We start from the raw sequence: 17,672 nt of genomic DNA, 5'->3' as shown, positions 1-17,672 counted from the left end.
CTGAACACCAGGCACTGGGCGGTGCTCCTCAAATCCTCCACATTCAGCTTCGCTGTCTGCAGGGTAGACTCCACTTCATCCGGAGACCGACTCATTGCAGAAACTGTCCTTCTCGATCACACCCAAACCAGAAGGCCGAGGAGAATGATGGCTGCAAAGATATAACAGATGCTGGTCTACTAGGGTGACAATATAAATAAATAAAAAAAAAAGGGGATATGTACTATGCAGGATGCAAAGCTGCTGCAATTGGTGGCGGAGTGACACCCTTATCGGAGACCCACACCAATATGGAACATTAGGAGTATGACAGACCCAACCGGGACAAGGGCTTTTGCAGGGGACTGCATGGTAGCCTCTTGCCTATGGGCACTGGCTTTTGAGGGGGCCCCATTCTTTGGTGGGGTGCCTGGGGGACCTTTGGAGTGGTTTTCCTTTGGATTCAGGTGCATGTCTCCCCAAACACACAGAATCTGGGAACCTAGGAGCTGGATACAGATTTGGGGCCACTGTGTTTTGTTGGGGTATGGAATCAGCAGCCCCTCCTAGATTCCGACTCTAAGCAGAAGATTATAATCAGCTCAAAACAACCTGTTGTTGGTTTCTACCACTGCTTTGTGTAAATATGTTTATTAAAGGAGTCTTTCTCTCATTGTATAATTCTCTATTGGGTTTCTCACCAAGTGTGAATCACCATTGTTAATGGAGTCGCCTATTGTTTGTCTGTCTGCTTGTATTGTGTCCACTTCACCAGGTTACCAAACTATTGTGGGATGTTTATGTGTTTTTGTTAGATGTTCATTAGATGTACTGTTAGATACAGTATACTGATGATACTACCATTTAAAAAATTAACGTTTAGGATAATGTGATCAAACTTATCGGATATTGTGTGGTACACATTCTGTGTGAATTTACAATAAAGGGTCATCTCCAGTTTGCACCCAAGCTAGTGTCATCTAGTTCTTGGCTGCAATTCTCAGCTATATTCTCAGCTATAACACTTGGTTGCAGACTGAAATAAGCTGCATCTTAGCGGAGTCACCCAGGCGATCTGCTACACTGAGCGCTATGAGGGATTTGAGGCAGCCTAAATCCATAGATCTGTGGTTAGTTCTCCAGGATGTTTGGAACAACCTACCTGCCGAGTTCCTTCAAAAACTGTGTGCAAGTTTACCTAGACGAATTGAGGCCATTTTGAAGGCAAAGGGTGGTCACCCCAAATATTGATTTGAATTGGACTTCTCGTCTGTTCATTTCCTTCTATTATATAATAAAGGCTATTGGTATATTATATGTACCATTTCTCTACAATACACAATGATTAGCCATAACTTTATGACCACACAATTAATATTGATTAGGTTCCCATACCTGTTGTGGCATGGACACCACTAGACCTCTGAAGGTATGCGGTGATATCTGGCATCATGCAGGCAATAGCACATCCTTTAAACCCTGTAAGCTGTGAGGTGTGGCCATCATGTATTTTTCCAACACATCCCACAGATGCTCAATGGACTGAGATCTGGGGATTGATTTACTAAAAATGGGGCAGCAGTACATGGTAGCCAGTGTGGATTTGATTTAAATCACTAATAAAAAGGCTGGATTATTTTTTTTTAAAGTGAGCAGCTACAAATACTGCAGCTGCTGACTTAAAAAAAAAAAAAAAAACAACACTTACCTGTCCAGGGTGCTATAGCCGCCATATTCTGTAAGGGAATCAGGAAGTGAAGCCTTGCAGCTTCACTTCCTGGTTCCCTACTGCGCTGCACGATCCGAATGGTCCCTGCTGTCTTCTGAGACCCGTGTGTCTCCCAGAAGACAGAGGGGGGTGGGAAAGTGGCGTAGATATCTGCAGATAATGCGGCTATATATGCCCGGAAGTGGGAGAAAATACTTGTATTAAAGATGTATCCAAGAAAGCTCATTCTCATACATTGGAAATCAAGGGAGGCGCCTTTGCTAAAGACCTGGGTCCAGCATATGGGTAAGACACTGCTAATGGAGAAATTTATCTACCAGCATAGAGGTAACGCAGGGAAATTCCTTAAACTTTGGGATCCCTGGCTTGCGATACCTGGCCTAAGCCCTTTGGAATTGGTTCAAACTAGGCTACTTGGTGGGGTTTAGTGGCATAGGACATGTGAGCACTGTTGTGTAGTAAAGTCTATGATGTATAACCAGCAATTCTGTTGTAATAGACTAAAATGTATTGATGCAAGATGTCATTCTGTTTATTGTATTCCTGTAACAGTATGTTTTATGAGCAATAAAAACCTTTTGATTCAAAAAAAAAAAAAAAAAAAAAAAAAAGATGTATCCGCTCCCCCCTCCAAGGTGCCAAATGTGACACCGGAGGGAGGGAGGGTTCTGAAAAGCACAAGTTCAATATTTGGGTGGAACTCCGCTTTAACCACATCAATACTGGGCGCTTTCGCCCCCCATCCTTCCCAGACCAATTTTCAGCTTTCAGAGCTCTCGCACTTTCAATGACAATTGCGTGGTCATGCTACACTGTACCCAAATTAAATTTTTATCATTTTTTTTGCACAAATAGATATTTCTTTTGGTGGTATTTATTCATGACTCCATTTTTTTTTTTTTGCGATACAAGCGAAAAAAAAGAGCAGGAATTTGGAAAAAAAAACAATATTTTCTTCTTTCTATTTTAAGAAATCCAATAAAATCGAATTTTGTCATAAATTTAAGTCAAAATGTATTCTGCTACATGTTTTTGGTAAAAAAAAATCCTGTTAAGTGTAAAATAAATGGTTTGTGTGATCATGGACATGTACGCAAATGATCATGTACAGATGTGCGCAGGAGATCAGGGACATGTGTGCAAATGATCATTGGGACATATGATTTCACTGTTACATATGTGGGGAACATGTGTGTTTACTGTGTGTATTTTACATTGTGTGTGACACTAGGCTGGTGATCAGCGAGTGAAAAGCAGTAAAAGACAGCTCATACTCACTGATCACCAGCTGGACTGCAGCGATCCCTCTCCTCACCGACAACTTCTGTGCGAGGAGAGGAGAGCCGATTGCCTAGCAACCGGCTCTGTGTTTACATCACATGACGGCTGTGATTAGACACAGCCGTCATGTGATCAGAAGGGCCAATCACAGAGCCATCCTGCTGATCTGAGATGCGCCGTGTCTGGGTGACACGAGTGCATCGGGATTGCGCCGCTGTGCGAACGTCCACTCAGGAGAGAGTGCCCACCAGGCCATATATATACAGTGGCCGGGTGGGAAGTAGTTAAATCAACGCAATTTAAATCATAATTTTTAAGGAGAACTGTCAACTGTCCCACAGCGGCTCCTCCTCTGACCCGCTGTTGACTCAACGACAGTCCTATTCACGTTATTGGGATGGCTGGTGATGTGGCAGTGACACAAGGTGAGGGACATTGCGACAGCAGGTGAGTGGATGCCCGTTAAGAGGCGCTGCAATGATGGATCTGAAATGACAGGTGCTCTTTAAATCTAAGGACTTACTCTTACTGGTAGTTAGAATCTTTAATATTTGCAAACAAAATTAAGGTTTCCTATTAGAATAAGAATCTGTCAGGTTAGCAAAACAGTGATATCAGAACTGATTCAATCATACAGTTTGTAGTGTAGATTGTAAGCTCTAACGAGCAGGGCCCTCTGATCCCTCCTGTATTGATTTGTATTGTAACTGTACTGTCTTCCCTGATGTTGTAAAGCGCTGCGCAAACTGTTGGCGCTATATAAATCCTGTATAATAATAATAATAGTGTACACCGATTTGCAAAACAATGGGATAAAGGTATATTCCTGAAAGTTTTTTATCTCATGATCGGGAAATCTCAAAATGTCTCACTGCCTGTGATCAGCACTGTGCAGTGTCAGCTTCCTGGCGGGATCGGGCACGTGGAGCTGCGATCACAACTGAGCTCATCCTTAGTGTCAGCATAGGCACCCTGACCAGTCTGCAGTAGTGATGAGCTCCGGCGTGTTTGCACAGTGCACGTACAGAGGCCGCCAGGAAGTCTGCACCGCACTGCGCTAATCACAGGCAGGGAGACATATTCCTGATGCTTGGCTGCAGAGATCGGGAAATGTCTCCCTGCCTGTGATTAGCGCAGTGCTGACTTCCTGGCGGGCTCTGCGCGTGGAGTGTGCGAACACGCCGGAGCTCATCCGTAGGCTGCAGTCATGCAGCCCCCTACAAAACAAACTGCAAGGTCTGTTTTTTCTGCTTTCAACGCATCAACTTTTACTTGTTGGCTAATATATCCCATTGGCTGCCAGAGGCGACAGCTAATGTTATGGACTTTACCTGTCAGGCTGTCAGTGATCAGAAAGTTATGGCTGATCAGTGTAGCATAGCCTACGAATATAAACTACATCCTATTATTGTATAGACTAGGACTATAATGAGAGCACAATGCAATGTGTTCTCCTATACATGATACGAAGGTGCCGTACATACACACCTGGGGGAGGGGACAGAAGCCTGTACTCGGTGCAGTCGGTCCAGTAAGCAATAGTGAGCGCGCGCTGCATTCTGGGAGGTGGAAACTTGTCAGCGCGCTAAACTTTCAATCCTAGCTTGGTCATGTGACCCAGAGAGTCTCACGTGAGCCGAGCTGACGGAGCAACTTTGCCACCACCAATATGGCGCACCCCAAATCCCGCGAGATTACGTGCTTCTTAAGCGTGCGCACGCAGATCTCCACCCTTTCTAGTCGCTGCGGCCTGACAGTGCACCATGAGGTAGGCTGAGTGTCTGAGAGCAATCTACCGGCATCGGTGTGCGACGGATGATAAATGTACCCCTGTACTGTGTGTGGTGGTCGGGCTATGTGTGTTCTCCTCGGGCTGGTCGCTCTTTCCTCGGTAGAGTCCCCCTGAGAGGAGAAAAGACCTGAGGCCTTGGGGCTGTAGAGGGATGGTGGGGCGGACGCGGGCTGTAGTGTAAATGGTTCTGTGATTGTGCAGCGTTCTGTGGGGTTGTAACGCTGAGGTTCTGCCTAGTAGTCGGTGTTCGGCCTGATTGATATTCCTTCACTTCTGAAGGTCTGCAAACCAGTCCGCGTTCACTTCCTGTACTGGCCTCAGACATTGGGATACATTGTCTCCCCAGTATACATTGCTAAGCTGGAAGTGTGCAGATCAGGAATTTCTCCTGTAGTATTCTCCCTGACATGATTGTCCTGGCTCAGTGTAACAGCCAGGCAACTAGTATCTTCTGAAGGGGTTTGGTAATGGTGACTTGTAGCCTTTTCCTTAAAGCATGAATTTAAATCGGAGCTCTAGGAGTCCATACATAAAAAATATCTATGCTTTTCCTGCGAGCATGCTTGTGATCCAAAGCACTTGTATATCGAAGTGAATTTCCTCATAAAAAATAATGGAAACTTAAATGATTCATTTCCTAAGTCCTTCAGTTTATAGTCCATATAAAAAGATTATAGCAATGTGATAGGTTGTGTAACCTTAAAATGTCCATCCACAAATAGAAGCCTCCCCAAGGGGATTAAAAGCAAAATCCAGCAAGAGCTACAGAGGATAAGAGAGGCGCCTCTAAGTGTAGCAATATAGTTACTTAACCACTTCAATACTGGGCATTTTCACCCCCTTCCTGCCCAGGCCAATTTTCAGCTTTCAGCACTGTCACGCTTTGAATGACAATTGCGTGGTTGTGTGTTGTGGCTCCCAAACAAAATTGACAGGCTTTTTTCCCCACAAATTGAGCTTTCTTTTGGTGGCATTTGATCATCTCTGCGGTTTTTATTTTTTTGCGCTATAAACAAAAAACACCTAAAGTGGAGGTTCACCCAAAAAGTAAATTTTTAACAGATTGGGGCTCATTTTGTCAAGGGGAATCGGCTAGTTTTTTTAAAATCTAAGCAGTACTTACCGTTTTAGAGAGCGATCTTCTCCGCTGCTTCCGGGTATGGGCTGCGGGACTGGGCGTTCCTATTTGATTGACAGGCTTCCTACGGTCGCATACATCGCGTCACGATTTTCCGAAAGTAGCCGAACGTTGGTGCGCAGGCGCTGTATAGAGCCGCACCGACGTTCGGCTACTCGACGCGATGTATGCGACCGTCGGAAGGCTGTCAAATAGAAACGCCCAGTCCCGAAGACCATAGCCGGAAGCGGCGGAGATCGCTCTCTAAAACGGTAAGTACTGCATAGATTTTAAAAAAAGACCTGATTCCCCTTGACAAAATGAGCATTAATCGAAGGTTAAATTTTTTTTTTCGGGTGAACTCCTGCTTTAAAACACTTTTGGGGGAAAAAACACTTATTTACTTTTTGCTATTTTCAATATCCCATTTTAAAAAAAAATCTGTTTAGGCCGATATGTATTCTACATATTTTTGGTAAAAAAATCAATCGTATAGTGATTGGTTTGTGCCAAAGTTATAGCGCCTGCAAAAAAGGGGGATAGATTTATGACTTTTTGTCAGGATTACGATATTGCGGCGGACAGTTTGGACATTTTTGACACTTTTTTGGGACCATTCACATTTATACAGTGATATAAATATGCACTGATTACTGTATAAATGTGACTGGCAGGGAAGGGGCAATCAAGGGGTTAAATGTGTTCCCTAGGGAGTGTTTATAACTGGGGAGGTGACCGATCCGTGTCTATGTACAAGGGACACACCATCGGTCTCCTCTCCCTGATAGGACATGGATCTCTGGAGCGGTCCTGCTAGCAGCATCTTTGGAGCGGTTTGTATACCGCTCCACTGCTCCTGCCCATTGAAATCAATGGACAAGCAGCTATACTGCTGGCAAAATGCCTCTGCAGAGGCGCTTGGCAGTGGTTTTTAAAATTTTCTCGGCTGCTGGCGGGGGCTAACGGCCGAATAGCGGTGTGAAATTGACGATAAAGGTGCCGCTGCGTTACCACAGACACAGAGTGAAAGGGGCCTAAAGAGCCGTACCAGGGTGATGCATGCATCACACCGGTAAAACACCTCAAAGTAATGAGTGCGTTTGTACCTGATACCGATACTTTGAAAAAATGTATAAATTTGCGACCGATAATCTGCCACTGATCAGCGGATTCCCTAGTTTGATCTTGCCAGCAGTGATGAACACTGCAGAGCAGGGAATGGCAGGGATGTACTCACCCATTTGCACAGGTCATTCCCTGGCTGGATGAGTATTGCTTTTACTGCCATGTAACCTGCATATCCATCAGGTTAGGAGGGCCAGCCAGCAGCAGAGCAACCTGTGGAGACAGCAAGTTAAAGTACAGGCATGACCTATTATTGGAGTGCTGGCACCTGGTACAGCTTTGTAGTGTAGTTTGAAAGCTATGATTGCTTGGGGAGCTTAACAGATGGGCTGTTGGTGACCCTTTGAAGATGTTTGCCTAGCTTTCCTAGGACTTTTTTTTTAAACATAAAAAAGGCTGGAACTCCAATTTAAAGTCTAAATGTCCCAGAACCTCGGGTCCTTTGACTGGTAGGGCACCAAATTACATTAGGCTTGAAAATATCAGATACTTTGGCTAGTATGGGTTTTCCATTGAAACTAACATTTGTAATTGTTTTTTTCTACCCTGCAGCAGCAAAGTTTCTCGCGATACCCTCCATGAAGCTGTGAGGGAGGTTCTCCTGGGGTCAAGAAGGAAGAAGAGAAAGTAAGTAATGGTATAAATACCCTGTGTTTGAGACATTTATTCAGCATTTTAAAGCCTCATAACTGCCATATGCCTGCCATGAACACTAAATTGGCACCACACAGTGCTGTTGAAACAGGAACGTGTTAAATATTGAGCACCAAACTGCTTTCATGAGGCATTGACGCTTGTCAAATGCGTTCATTGATATCAATGTAATTCTCTCTAACCACACCTTTAGCAATACCTAGAGCATTTGTGTTAATAAAGCATTTATAAAGTGTTGGGGGGGGGGGGTGTTCTCCTGTATCCCAGAATGCACTGGGGAATAAGATCTAGGACAGAGCAGCCCCAGCAACTTTCTGGTTGTGCATAGCAAATTAGCTCATATTGTGGCCTGAAATCGAAGGCCCTGAAGTGCTCGTTTCACTCTGTCCCTTCAGAGCTTCTTCCCGGTGGTGCTGTGATTGACCGGAGTGGCGATGTTGTCACTCCTGCGCGGGACTGCATGATCCCACACATGCAATGGCATTATCCCATTCAGAATGTCGGGGTGCTCAGTGCGCCTGCACATGCGCGCCGTAGACATCGGTGCAGTGTTTTCTGCATATATCTCCTTAACCGTGTAGGTGCAAGTTGTCAAAGTGGGTTTACAACCACTTTAAGACTGCCACATGACGTCTTGGGATCCCTGGACAGGTACATGTCATATTAAAGGTGTTGTAAAGGAAATGTTGTGTTTTTCCCTAAATAGCTTCCTTTTCCTTAGTGCAGTCCTTCGGTTTTTCTTTTAAATGTCTTGATTTCTTCTGAGAAATCCTCACTTCCTGTTTAACTACACACTGTAATGCAAGGCTTTCTTCCTGGTGTGGAGAAAGCCTCTTGGAAGGTGAGCAGGAGTGTCAGGACGCCCACTAATGCACAGCTCCTTTCTCTATCTGCAAAGTAGAGTGTCCTGACTTGCCTGCTTGCCCCCCCCCCCCCAAGAGGCTTTCTCAACACCAGGAAGAAAGCCTTGCATTACTGTGTGGAGTTAGACAGAAGAACAAAAAGTGATCATTTCTCAGAAGAAATGAGGACATTTAAAAGCAAAATCGAAGTATGAGGTAAGTGAAGGAGGACTGTACTAAGGTAAAGGAAGCTATTTAGGGAAAAAATAATTCCTTTACAACCCCTTTAAGTTATCGGCTACAGTATTTGAAGCTTCTGACTTTTTTTTTTTTATAGGCTGCAAGTAGACCTTTAGGCCGGATTCACACTTGTGCAGTGCGAATTTCAGCTCTTATCTCTGCTGAGAGATAAGAGAATGGTTCAGCAGATCAGCTCTGTTTTAGATGCGAATTTGGAGACCAGGGGGAGAACGGAAGTGTATTGAGGTGAATGAGACAAATCCTGAAGAGAAATTAACACATCTGCGAATTGGATGCGTGCCCATAGAAGATAATGGGCCTGAATTCGCACCGCAATGCCTAGAAAAGCACATGTTTTTTTGATAATGCGCAGTGCAAATGCATCGCACATATGTGAACCAGCCTCATTGAAAACAATGTATTTTATAATGTTATTTGAATTGGATGTGGTTTACCGTGACCAATTCGCATAGGTGTGAATCTGGCCTAATCCTTTCCTTAAATTTACAAACCATTTTGTTCTTCAGCTGCTGTCTGTATACAAAAATGAATTATTGCAGGCAATCAACTAGATGTAGACTTTAACTATTTTGCCAATAGAGATTATTATTATTATTATTATTATATATCTCTATATATCTCTATCTCTATCTGGGTAAACTATAAACCTATTTTTTTGATAACAAAGTAATCACTGCAAAAGTCTGTCGAAGTGTTAGTCTTGTGACATTAATAAAGTTCAAATCTCTCCCTTGTATAGGTTTCTGCAAACCGTGGAACTTCAGATCAGCCTTAAAAATTATGACCCCCAAAAGGACAAGCGTTTCTCTGGCACCGTCAGGTTGGAATACTCCTCTTATTCTCACCCAACTTTTGCCTTACTTCTCCCTCCTAGTTTTATTTGCCTTGAGTGAGGGAAGTCAATGTGGCAAAGGACCTGGGTAGTTCAGTTCCCCGTGATTTTTGTGGTGAGCTGGACGGACCTCCACCCTGGGTCTTAAAATAATAGGGAAGGTGTGGTTTTTATATTTTTTTAAAAACCCACCGCCTAATGCTTCGGCGTTAGATAAGGTTTGTGCCTGGTTCTCCCACATTTCCTCACTCTTCTGTTTCTAGTTTTGCTAAATTTATTTATTTTGTTCCGCTATCACAGGCTAAAGTCTACACCAAGGCCCAAATTCTCAGTATGCATTTTGGGAGATCAGCAGCACTGTGATGAAGCTAAGGCTGTGGATTTACCCCACATGGATATTGAAGCTCTTAAGAAACTTAACAAGAATAAGAAGCTTGTGAAGAAGTTGGGTATGTATATTTGTTTTATATGTATTTAACCAGTTTGTGCCCAAAGAAAAGGAGTTATGTTAAGGAAAGAAACATTTGCTATGGGCAAAGGTCCACCCCTGGTTTTAAAGATTAAAGTGGATGTAAACCCTCCATTCACCCAGTGAAATGAACAGCCCCAGATGGTACAGATGAACCAAATCTCCTTGCCATAAGTTTTACATATCACCTTTTTTATTCTGTTTAGAAAGTTCAGATCACGTTAGGAAATTTTCTCTTCCTGTTTAACAGTGTGGTGTCTGGGCATACAGCCAAGATGGCTAAAATTGCTGATTGGAAATTCACACACCCCCTATCCACATGAGCAGAGATTGAGGTGTTTTTTTAACAGGGCCAGCTCCCTGCTAATCTATTTTAGCAACCTCTCCTGACAGAAATTTCAGGCTGCTTTTATCTGTTGTGTCAATTTGTCAGCCGTTATTGGGCTGATAACATGAACTGTTCAGGAGTGGGCTTAGGGACTTCTCTCTTTGAAGAGATAACAAAATACTGCAAATATGTGCCCAGCTCCAATTTCATGAATTGGGTTTACATCCACCTTAACTAAACCCAAAAACAAATGTATTGCAGCTTACAAGGGTTTTTTTGATGGCTAATTTTTTGTTTAACTTCCTTTTTAAGAGACCAAAAGTGGCAGAGGGTTGAGCCCTGGTTCACACATTTAACAGATGCAAGTCTCAAAGAATTCAGTAAAAATTAATGCAGTGATCTTTTTTCAGAATTGCTGCATTATGAACAGTTTCATTGCCAGCACTTGTCATGTGATTTGCACCTGTCAAATCGCATGCCCAAGTCACACCGCTCTGAACGGGGGCTTGGACAAACCATTTTAACAATGAATGACAAGTGACGCTTACAATTGTCTGCTTTAATAATGTATGCCAAACTTTTATCTCAGAAGGACTGTTGCTGTAACTAAAGTGTTAGCTGACGCTCTACTTTTGTTAGTCAAGTCCATCTAAATCTGCTAGTGCATCTGCCACTACCCTCTGCCCAGATTAACAATGCTGCTGTCCAAAGGTGCCTCTGTTGCTCCTCCATCCAGAGTTAAGACACTGTAAAGCCTCATACTATTGGGTTTTCTGCAGACAAAAGCGTTGGACTTTTGTCCAACAGGCTTTGGCCAGGAATTTGTCTTGCATACAAATGGCAAATTGTTGGCCAACAAACACGAAACAGTTTTTTCAGCTCTTTAGCGCCACCCTTTAAGCAACTTTTGCTAATGTGTTATGGTGAGCATTGTTTTTGAGAATGTGTTTGTACTATAGTATTTTTGGTCCACATGAATGGATAATCCGACAACATAGTTTCCCCCTGGTGGCAGAAATGCATATTTCTCTGAAAACTGCTTGAACTGTATTCCAGAATTTGCTTTTTCTTGCTCAGAACTTGCAATAATTAAACTTTAAAGTCATCTTTCATGTTCTATAGTTTAACTTCCATGTCATAGATATATTTATCATTGTAAATAACCTTCCATTTTTTGTAAAAATTTGTTGGAAAACCTGTTCCTAATATTTTTCCAGGCATTTCCATCTCTAGGTATGTGTAGGCACCATATCAATTCTGCCAACGTTTGTTTTTTCCCCACCCCTTAACGTTTGAGAGAATTGACTTCAATAGGGTTATATTGAGTTAACTCTACTTTGTTTTGCCTGTATTTCAATATCGCTTTCTGTATTTCCTCTCCAGCTAAGAAGTTTGATGCCTTTTTGGCCTCCGAATCCCTTATCAAGCAGATTCCTCGTATTTTGGGACCTGGTTTGAATAAAGCAGGAAAGTTTCCTTCTTTGTTGACTCACAATGAGAACATGGTGGCCAAAACTGATGAAGTCAAGTCCACTATTAAGTTTCAGATGAAAAAGGTGAGGAAATGAAAAATGCCAGTTTTCTAAATATGAAGCTATTTGAGCCAAATTAAATCATTGCAGAGTTCAGTTTTTGCTAAATTTGTGCTACAGAAAATTCAACTTGTAAATCTGGATTCTGATGCCTAAATTGTGTCGTTTAAATCCAAATGTAAATCAGTCTGGTCCTCTAGTTAAAGGATAACTAGAGTACTTTGAGTCACTTGACCGCTGGAAGATTTTCCCCCTTTCATGACCAGGCCATTTTTTTGCTATATGGCACTGTTAATTTAACTGACCATTGTGCCGTCATGCAATGCTAAACTGTACATAAATGAAAATGGCTTTCTTCTGGTATTTGATCAGCACTGGGTTTTTTATATTTTGTGCTGTAAACAAACTTTTCAGTTTTGAAAAAAACAATATTTATTTCTGCTATAAAACACCCACCAATTTAGAAAAAAATCTTTATAAATGTAGGAAAATATGTATTCTGCTACATATCGTGGTAAAAATCCCAATAGGTGTATATTGATTGGTTTGTGCAAAAGTTATGGTGTCTACCAACTTTAAATATAGATGTATGTATTGATCAGCGACTTGTAGCAAGACTGCAATATTGCGGTGGTCAATCTGACACTTTTTGCTAACAGTGACACCATTGCAGTGATCGGTGCTAAAAAAAAGTGCATGGTCACTGTACTGAGACTGACAAGGAGTTAAACATCTAGGGCAATCAAAGTGTTAAATGCATGCCTAACCAGTGTCTGTGTACACATTGGTGCTTTTATGAATGGATGTGCTGGATTTATTTCCTGCTTTGCAGGGAAACAATCCAGTACATCTCTGCTAACAGGACTGATGTGTCATCAATGACCAGCAGGTGCCGGTGGACACATCCATTGGCTGGACAACTTTGTGGTCTGCAGAAATCTTAAGCATTGCTAACCAATCTTTTTTTGTCATGCGTAGGCAGAACTTCATAAATGTCCACGGAAATTTATGTTTTCAGTTTGTTTTGTTTTTCCCCCAAGGTTCTGGTCATTTGTTCTAGTCATAACCTTATCAGAACTGTGGCCAAGTCAAATGCAGTCTTATATTTTGTCAAAACTGATGGCAAGCTATTTCATTTTATTTGTGTGAATGCTAACGCTTCAGTGTCTCTAGCATAAAATTTGTGAATTGTGACATCGGTCAGGCAATTCCTTATCTCACCAAATGCATGTAATCTTCTTAGGTCCTGTGTTTGGCCGTGGCAGTTGGTCATGTCAAGATGACGGAGGAGGAGCTTGTCTACAACATCCACCTTTCCATTAACTTCTTGGTATCACTACTGAAAAAGAACTGGCAGAATGTGAGGGCCCTGTACATCAAAAGCTCAATGGGCAAACCACAACGTCTGTACTAATTTGTGATATTAAAAGTTTTTCAACTTTAGCCTGGCTTTGTAAATACTTTACACTTCACTATATCACAACTTGACTTTAGATCTTATGTAAAATTATTGAATCTTTGTAGATAGAGATTATCTCCATCACTCACTCAACCCTAGAGCTCTCTTCTGTCATGCATGTCCCCCCTGCCTGTCAACAGATAATATGGTCTGAACCGCGCAGGTCAGACCACATTTATAGCCTGCTGTTTCAGCAATGTGAGGCATTTGTGGGAGGAATGTCATATCGGCCTGGAAAATCAAGCCTACTTGTAGATAATGGTATCATGCCTACTAGTACATTATGGTTAAAATCTAGGGAATTTTTTTTTTTTTTTTTATTGTAAGAATATAAAGTGAAATACAAAACAAAGCCTATTGAGCATACCCAGGTTTGAAATTAAACACACTAAAAACGGGCAAGGTGGTTTGTAACCAAGGCTTGAAGGAACTGGAATCACAGTATCTGAAGTGTGCAATATTATAAATGTTTTTTTTTAAGTCGATTTATGAAAATGATCGTTGGGTGCAGCCCTAAATGGAACCATTTTGACAATGTTCTTCCAATAGTCTAAGGTAGGGGGCTGGGTAGATTTTCACTTAAAGCGGTAGTTCACCCTCACCCACATGATTTTACCATCGAGACAGGCATTGTAGCGCGAGCTACAGTATGCCTGTCCCGATTTTTTTAACCCCGGACTCACCTTGTAATCGGACATCGTAGATTTCGGCTCCCGCGGGGAATGGGCGTGCCTATGGAGAGGGAGGATGATTGACGGCTGGCACGTCACTCTCCCCGAAGACAGCCGGAGTAGGTCTCGGCTCTTCACGGCGCCTGCGCACAAGCTATGCGCAGGCGCCGTGAAGAGCCAAGCCTATTTCGGCTATTTCCGGAGAAGCGTGACGCGCCAGAGCCGGCCGTCAATCATCCTCCGTCTCCATAGGCACGCCCATTGCCCGGTATCTTCGATGAACGATTACAAGGTGAGTACGGGGGTAAAAAAATCGGGGCAGGCATACTGTAGCTCGCGCTACAATGCCTGATTTTATGGTAGTAGAAAAAAAAAAAAAAAAATTTCCGTTCATAGGGTGAACCCCCGCTTTAAGGAGTTTAGTCTTGCGTGCATAAAACAATAAGGTCTATCAAGTTCTAGAGTTGGCCAGTAGATGAATGAGACCTAAAATGCAAACATCAATAAATGGTACAGCAATTGTGGTGACTGCAGAGACATTAAGAAACCGCTGCCCAGAATTTTATGCCCGGACACTCCCAAAACACATGCAGGAATGTGGCAGTGTCAGCTGTACAGCACCAACACTGAGGGGTGTGATGGGACAAAATGTTTAAAAAGTACATATATGACCATTCCCCAGGTTTTGTGAAAGTGCAGGCAAATCCCTGAAGGTGTTAGTACTGTTCTCTGCATTTTCTTGACCTCCTAAGGACTATATGTCGGCAGTGCTGCACGGTCGTGAGCTCCATGACCGCGATTGCCGCCGGTGTCCCGCAATCGGGTCACAGAGCTGAAGAACGGGTAACAGTAAACCAACCTTTCCCCGTTCTTCCTATTGAGTGTCACTGATAGTCTGTTCCCTGTCATAGGGAACAACTATCGGCAACGTCGCATGCCCCCACAGTAAGAATCACTCATTAGGGCACACTTGACCCCTTCAGCGCCCCTACAGGTTAACCCCCCTTCACTACCAATGTCATTTTCACAGTAATCTGTGCATTTTCTCTTCCGTTCATGGACGGACACAGCAGCATCTTGACCTTAGGGTATTATCCTCCTAGGAGATTGACTAGGCAGAAAACAGCATGTTAAAACGGAACACACAGTACCTCCCAGCGTGCTTTTCCCCTGGGTACATCCCCCCTCCATCTGCAGCCTCAGTTTTTGTCTGCCTAGCACAGGCGAATGACATGGCTCCTTTGTGGCCTGGGGATTGTTTTGCAATTTTCTTTGTTCTGCATTTTTTGGATCCTGAGATCCACGATCAACTGCCGACTGGGTGACAGGCTGGATCCTTGTAGTCCCCCCCCCCCCCTTTCGACCATCGAGCGTGTACTGGCTTTTTAGCTACGTGCTGGGCCATCCTCAATATGCCCCGTTGCTCCAGGGGTGGCCGGTGAGTTATATGCTCCATGGCACACATGACCGGGCTCTGTCAGTGTGCCAGGCTGACAACCATGCCGTAACCGCGCGGACATTGGTTCTGTCTGGGATGCCTCAGATCGTCGCAGACGGGTAAGTAGCAGTCCCCTTGCTTTGGCATGGTGGTGCGGCTGGGCAATCCTGGGGAGGTGGATTGACGGTCCGCCCTGCTTTCCTCTCTCCCTTCCTCTCCTTCCCTACGTTCTGGGTTGGCCGTGAGATGGGGGGGGGGGGGCTCAATCCTGAGGCTGGGAGCTGTCTGCTCTCCGGGGGGGGGGGGTCCCAGGTGTTTTCTGCTGTGTTTTTGGTGTATCACTCGCGGCTGCCATTTTGGATAGTGTTTTGCCTCTAGTGGCTAAAATGGCGCGAACCACTCCAGCACAATTCCTGAGGGACAGAACGGCACTGGGCAGCACTCTAGGAGGCAGACAGCGGCAGTACAGGCCTGGTCGGGGTGGTGAGTCCTCTGGGGGGTCCCCTGCTGCGGCCAGGAGGGTGGCCTGTGGATCTTTCCTTGCATTCCAAGGGTGGACAAGCATGGCGTCAAAACCGGACACATCTCCCTCAGACATGCCGGAATTAACCCTTAGTGCCCCTGTACCTGCAGTCTCTGGATGCTATGATGGCCCTCCTAGAGGCGTTTGTTGCCAGTGAAGAAGCGCCTTCTGGGGGTGCCTCTGACACGGAATCGGGTCCGGCTTCTGCTCCCGGCCCTGGTTCTGAGGTGTCAGAGTATGCAGGCCCAGTCCACACGGACAGTGAGGATGACTGCATCTGCGATAGGGCGCTGGTGGGAGCTCTTATCACTGCGGTTGCGGGTTACTCAAAAAATTGAGGATTCAACGGAGACATCAGATGTCGGTCCCTTTTGGGTTCCGTAAGCCGGCCCGCACTGCAAAAGTGTTTCCTTGTGTTCCTTATCTGGAAAAGTTTTTGTACAAGGAATGGGATCGGCCGCAAACGCTTTTTTCTGTTCAAAGATGTTTTGCGGTCCGTTATCCTTTTGAGGAGGATTTCCTGAATAAATGGACCTCTCCTCCGTCAGTGGACCCCCTGTGTCCAGTCTGAACAATGTTACTACGCCTGTGGAGGGGGCTCCTGCCTTTAAGGACCCCGCTGATGGGAGAGCTGAGACCGGTCTTGGCCGGGGCTCCGGTGTCTCGGACACTTACTGAACGGGCAAAGTTGTTGCTTCAGGAGTTGGAGGAGCATCGGGCTCCTCCGGACTGTGGCACTGGCCGACCAGTTGGTGCAGGGCCTTAAATTTGTCTGAGTCAGCCCTGGATACACTCCCCTTGCTCTCCAGAGCCTCGGCCTATGCGGTGGTGTTGCGCTGCCTTGTTTGGCTGAAGTGTTGGTCCGCGGACCAATCTTTTAAGACCTTGGTGGACTTGCTTTTTAAGGGTAAAAGACTTTTCTCTTCCGTTCATGGACGGACACAGTAGCAATTGACATTAGGGTTATTATCCATCCTTTCAGGAGATGACTAGGCAGAAAAAAACAGCACTTCAAGTGTTCATGCATGCAGCCCCAGTTTTTTTTTCTGCCTAGCGTAAGGAGAAGACATGGCTCCTCTGGGCCCATGTGCTCTGGATATTTTTTGGGAATTTTTTTTTTTCCCTGCATTTTTGGATCCTGGGATCTTCAATCAACTACCGACTGGCTGGATCCTCGATCCTTGTTGTGTCCCCCCCCCCCCCCATGTTCGGCCATGGAGTGTGTGCCGGCCTTTAGCTACTCTCTGGGTACTCCACGACATGCCCCGTTGCTCCAGGGGTGGCCGGTGAGCTATACGCTCCAGGGCACACGTATGACCGGTCTCTATGGCCGAGTCAGTGTGCCGGGCCGACAGCCATGCGGTAACTGCGTGGACGTTGGGTCTGTCTGGAATGCCTCCAGCCCTTGCTCTCCAGGGCCTCCGCGGTGGTGCTACGCCGCCTTGTGTGGCTGAAGTGTTGGTCTGCAGACCAGTCTTCTAAAAAGGCCTTGGTGGATTTACCCTTTATGGGTGAACGGCTTTTTGGGGCGTCTCTGGATGACATAAAAGATGCCACAGGAGGTAAGGGCACTCTGCTCCCGCAATCTGGAAAGGGTAAGGAGCCTCGCCGTAAGCAAGGGCCCTCCTTTACTGCCCCCA

At 44.7% G+C, this 17,672-nt stretch overlaps 2 protein-coding genes across 2 annotated transcripts in view; one reads left to right on the top strand and one right to left on the bottom strand.

Moving 5' to 3' along the window:
* The window catches only part of DSCC1 (DNA replication and sister chromatid cohesion 1), a 41,117-nt gene extending 36,511 nt beyond the window's left edge, over positions 1 to 4,606 (bottom strand). The window contains exons 1-2 of the mRNA XM_040337769.1: positions 4,478 to 4,606; positions 1 to 151 (exon numbers count right to left, since the gene is read on the bottom strand). The exon at positions 1 to 151 is cut by the window's left edge and continues 78 nt beyond it. Coding sequence (XP_040193703.1) covers positions 1 to 95 — 95 coding nt within the window. The 5' untranslated portion in view covers positions 96 to 151; positions 4,478 to 4,606. The remainder of the gene's footprint in view (positions 152 to 4,477) is intronic.
* A 51-nt stretch (positions 4,607 to 4,657) lies between these two features.
* On the top strand, positions 4,658 to 13,384 carry RPL10A (ribosomal protein L10a). Its single transcript, XM_040337770.1, has 6 exons — positions 4,658 to 4,757; positions 7,576 to 7,650; positions 9,520 to 9,600; positions 9,913 to 10,061; positions 11,793 to 11,965; positions 13,185 to 13,384. Exons 1-6 carry the CDS (start codon positions 4,753 to 4,755, stop codon positions 13,353 to 13,355), a joined length of 654 nt encoding a protein of 217 aa, XP_040193704.1. The 5' UTR covers positions 4,658 to 4,752; the 3' UTR covers positions 13,356 to 13,384.
* Positions 13,385 to 17,672: the final 4,288 nt, after the last annotated feature.

The sequence above is a fragment of the Rana temporaria genome, chromosome 2, assembly GCF_905171775.1.
Source record: "Rana temporaria chromosome 2, aRanTem1.1, whole genome shotgun sequence".
In the NCBI taxonomy this organism is placed as follows: Eukaryota; Metazoa; Chordata; class Amphibia; order Anura; family Ranidae; genus Rana; species Rana temporaria.
The sequence above is the reverse complement of the archived record's forward strand: the minus strand, read 5'-3'. Positions and strand labels throughout refer to the sequence as shown.

Excerpts from the sequence above, each read along its gene's own strand:
- RPL10A (XM_040337770.1), top strand. Across the intron at positions 9,601-9,912 it reads CGTTTCTCTGGCACCGTCAG|GCTAAAGTCTACACCAAGGC; the intron begins GTTGGAATACTC and ends CCGCTATCACAG. Across the intron at positions 11,966-13,184 it reads TTAAGTTTCAGATGAAAAAG|GTCCTGTGTTTGGCCGTGGC; the intron begins GTGAGGAAATGA and ends TAATCTTCTTAG.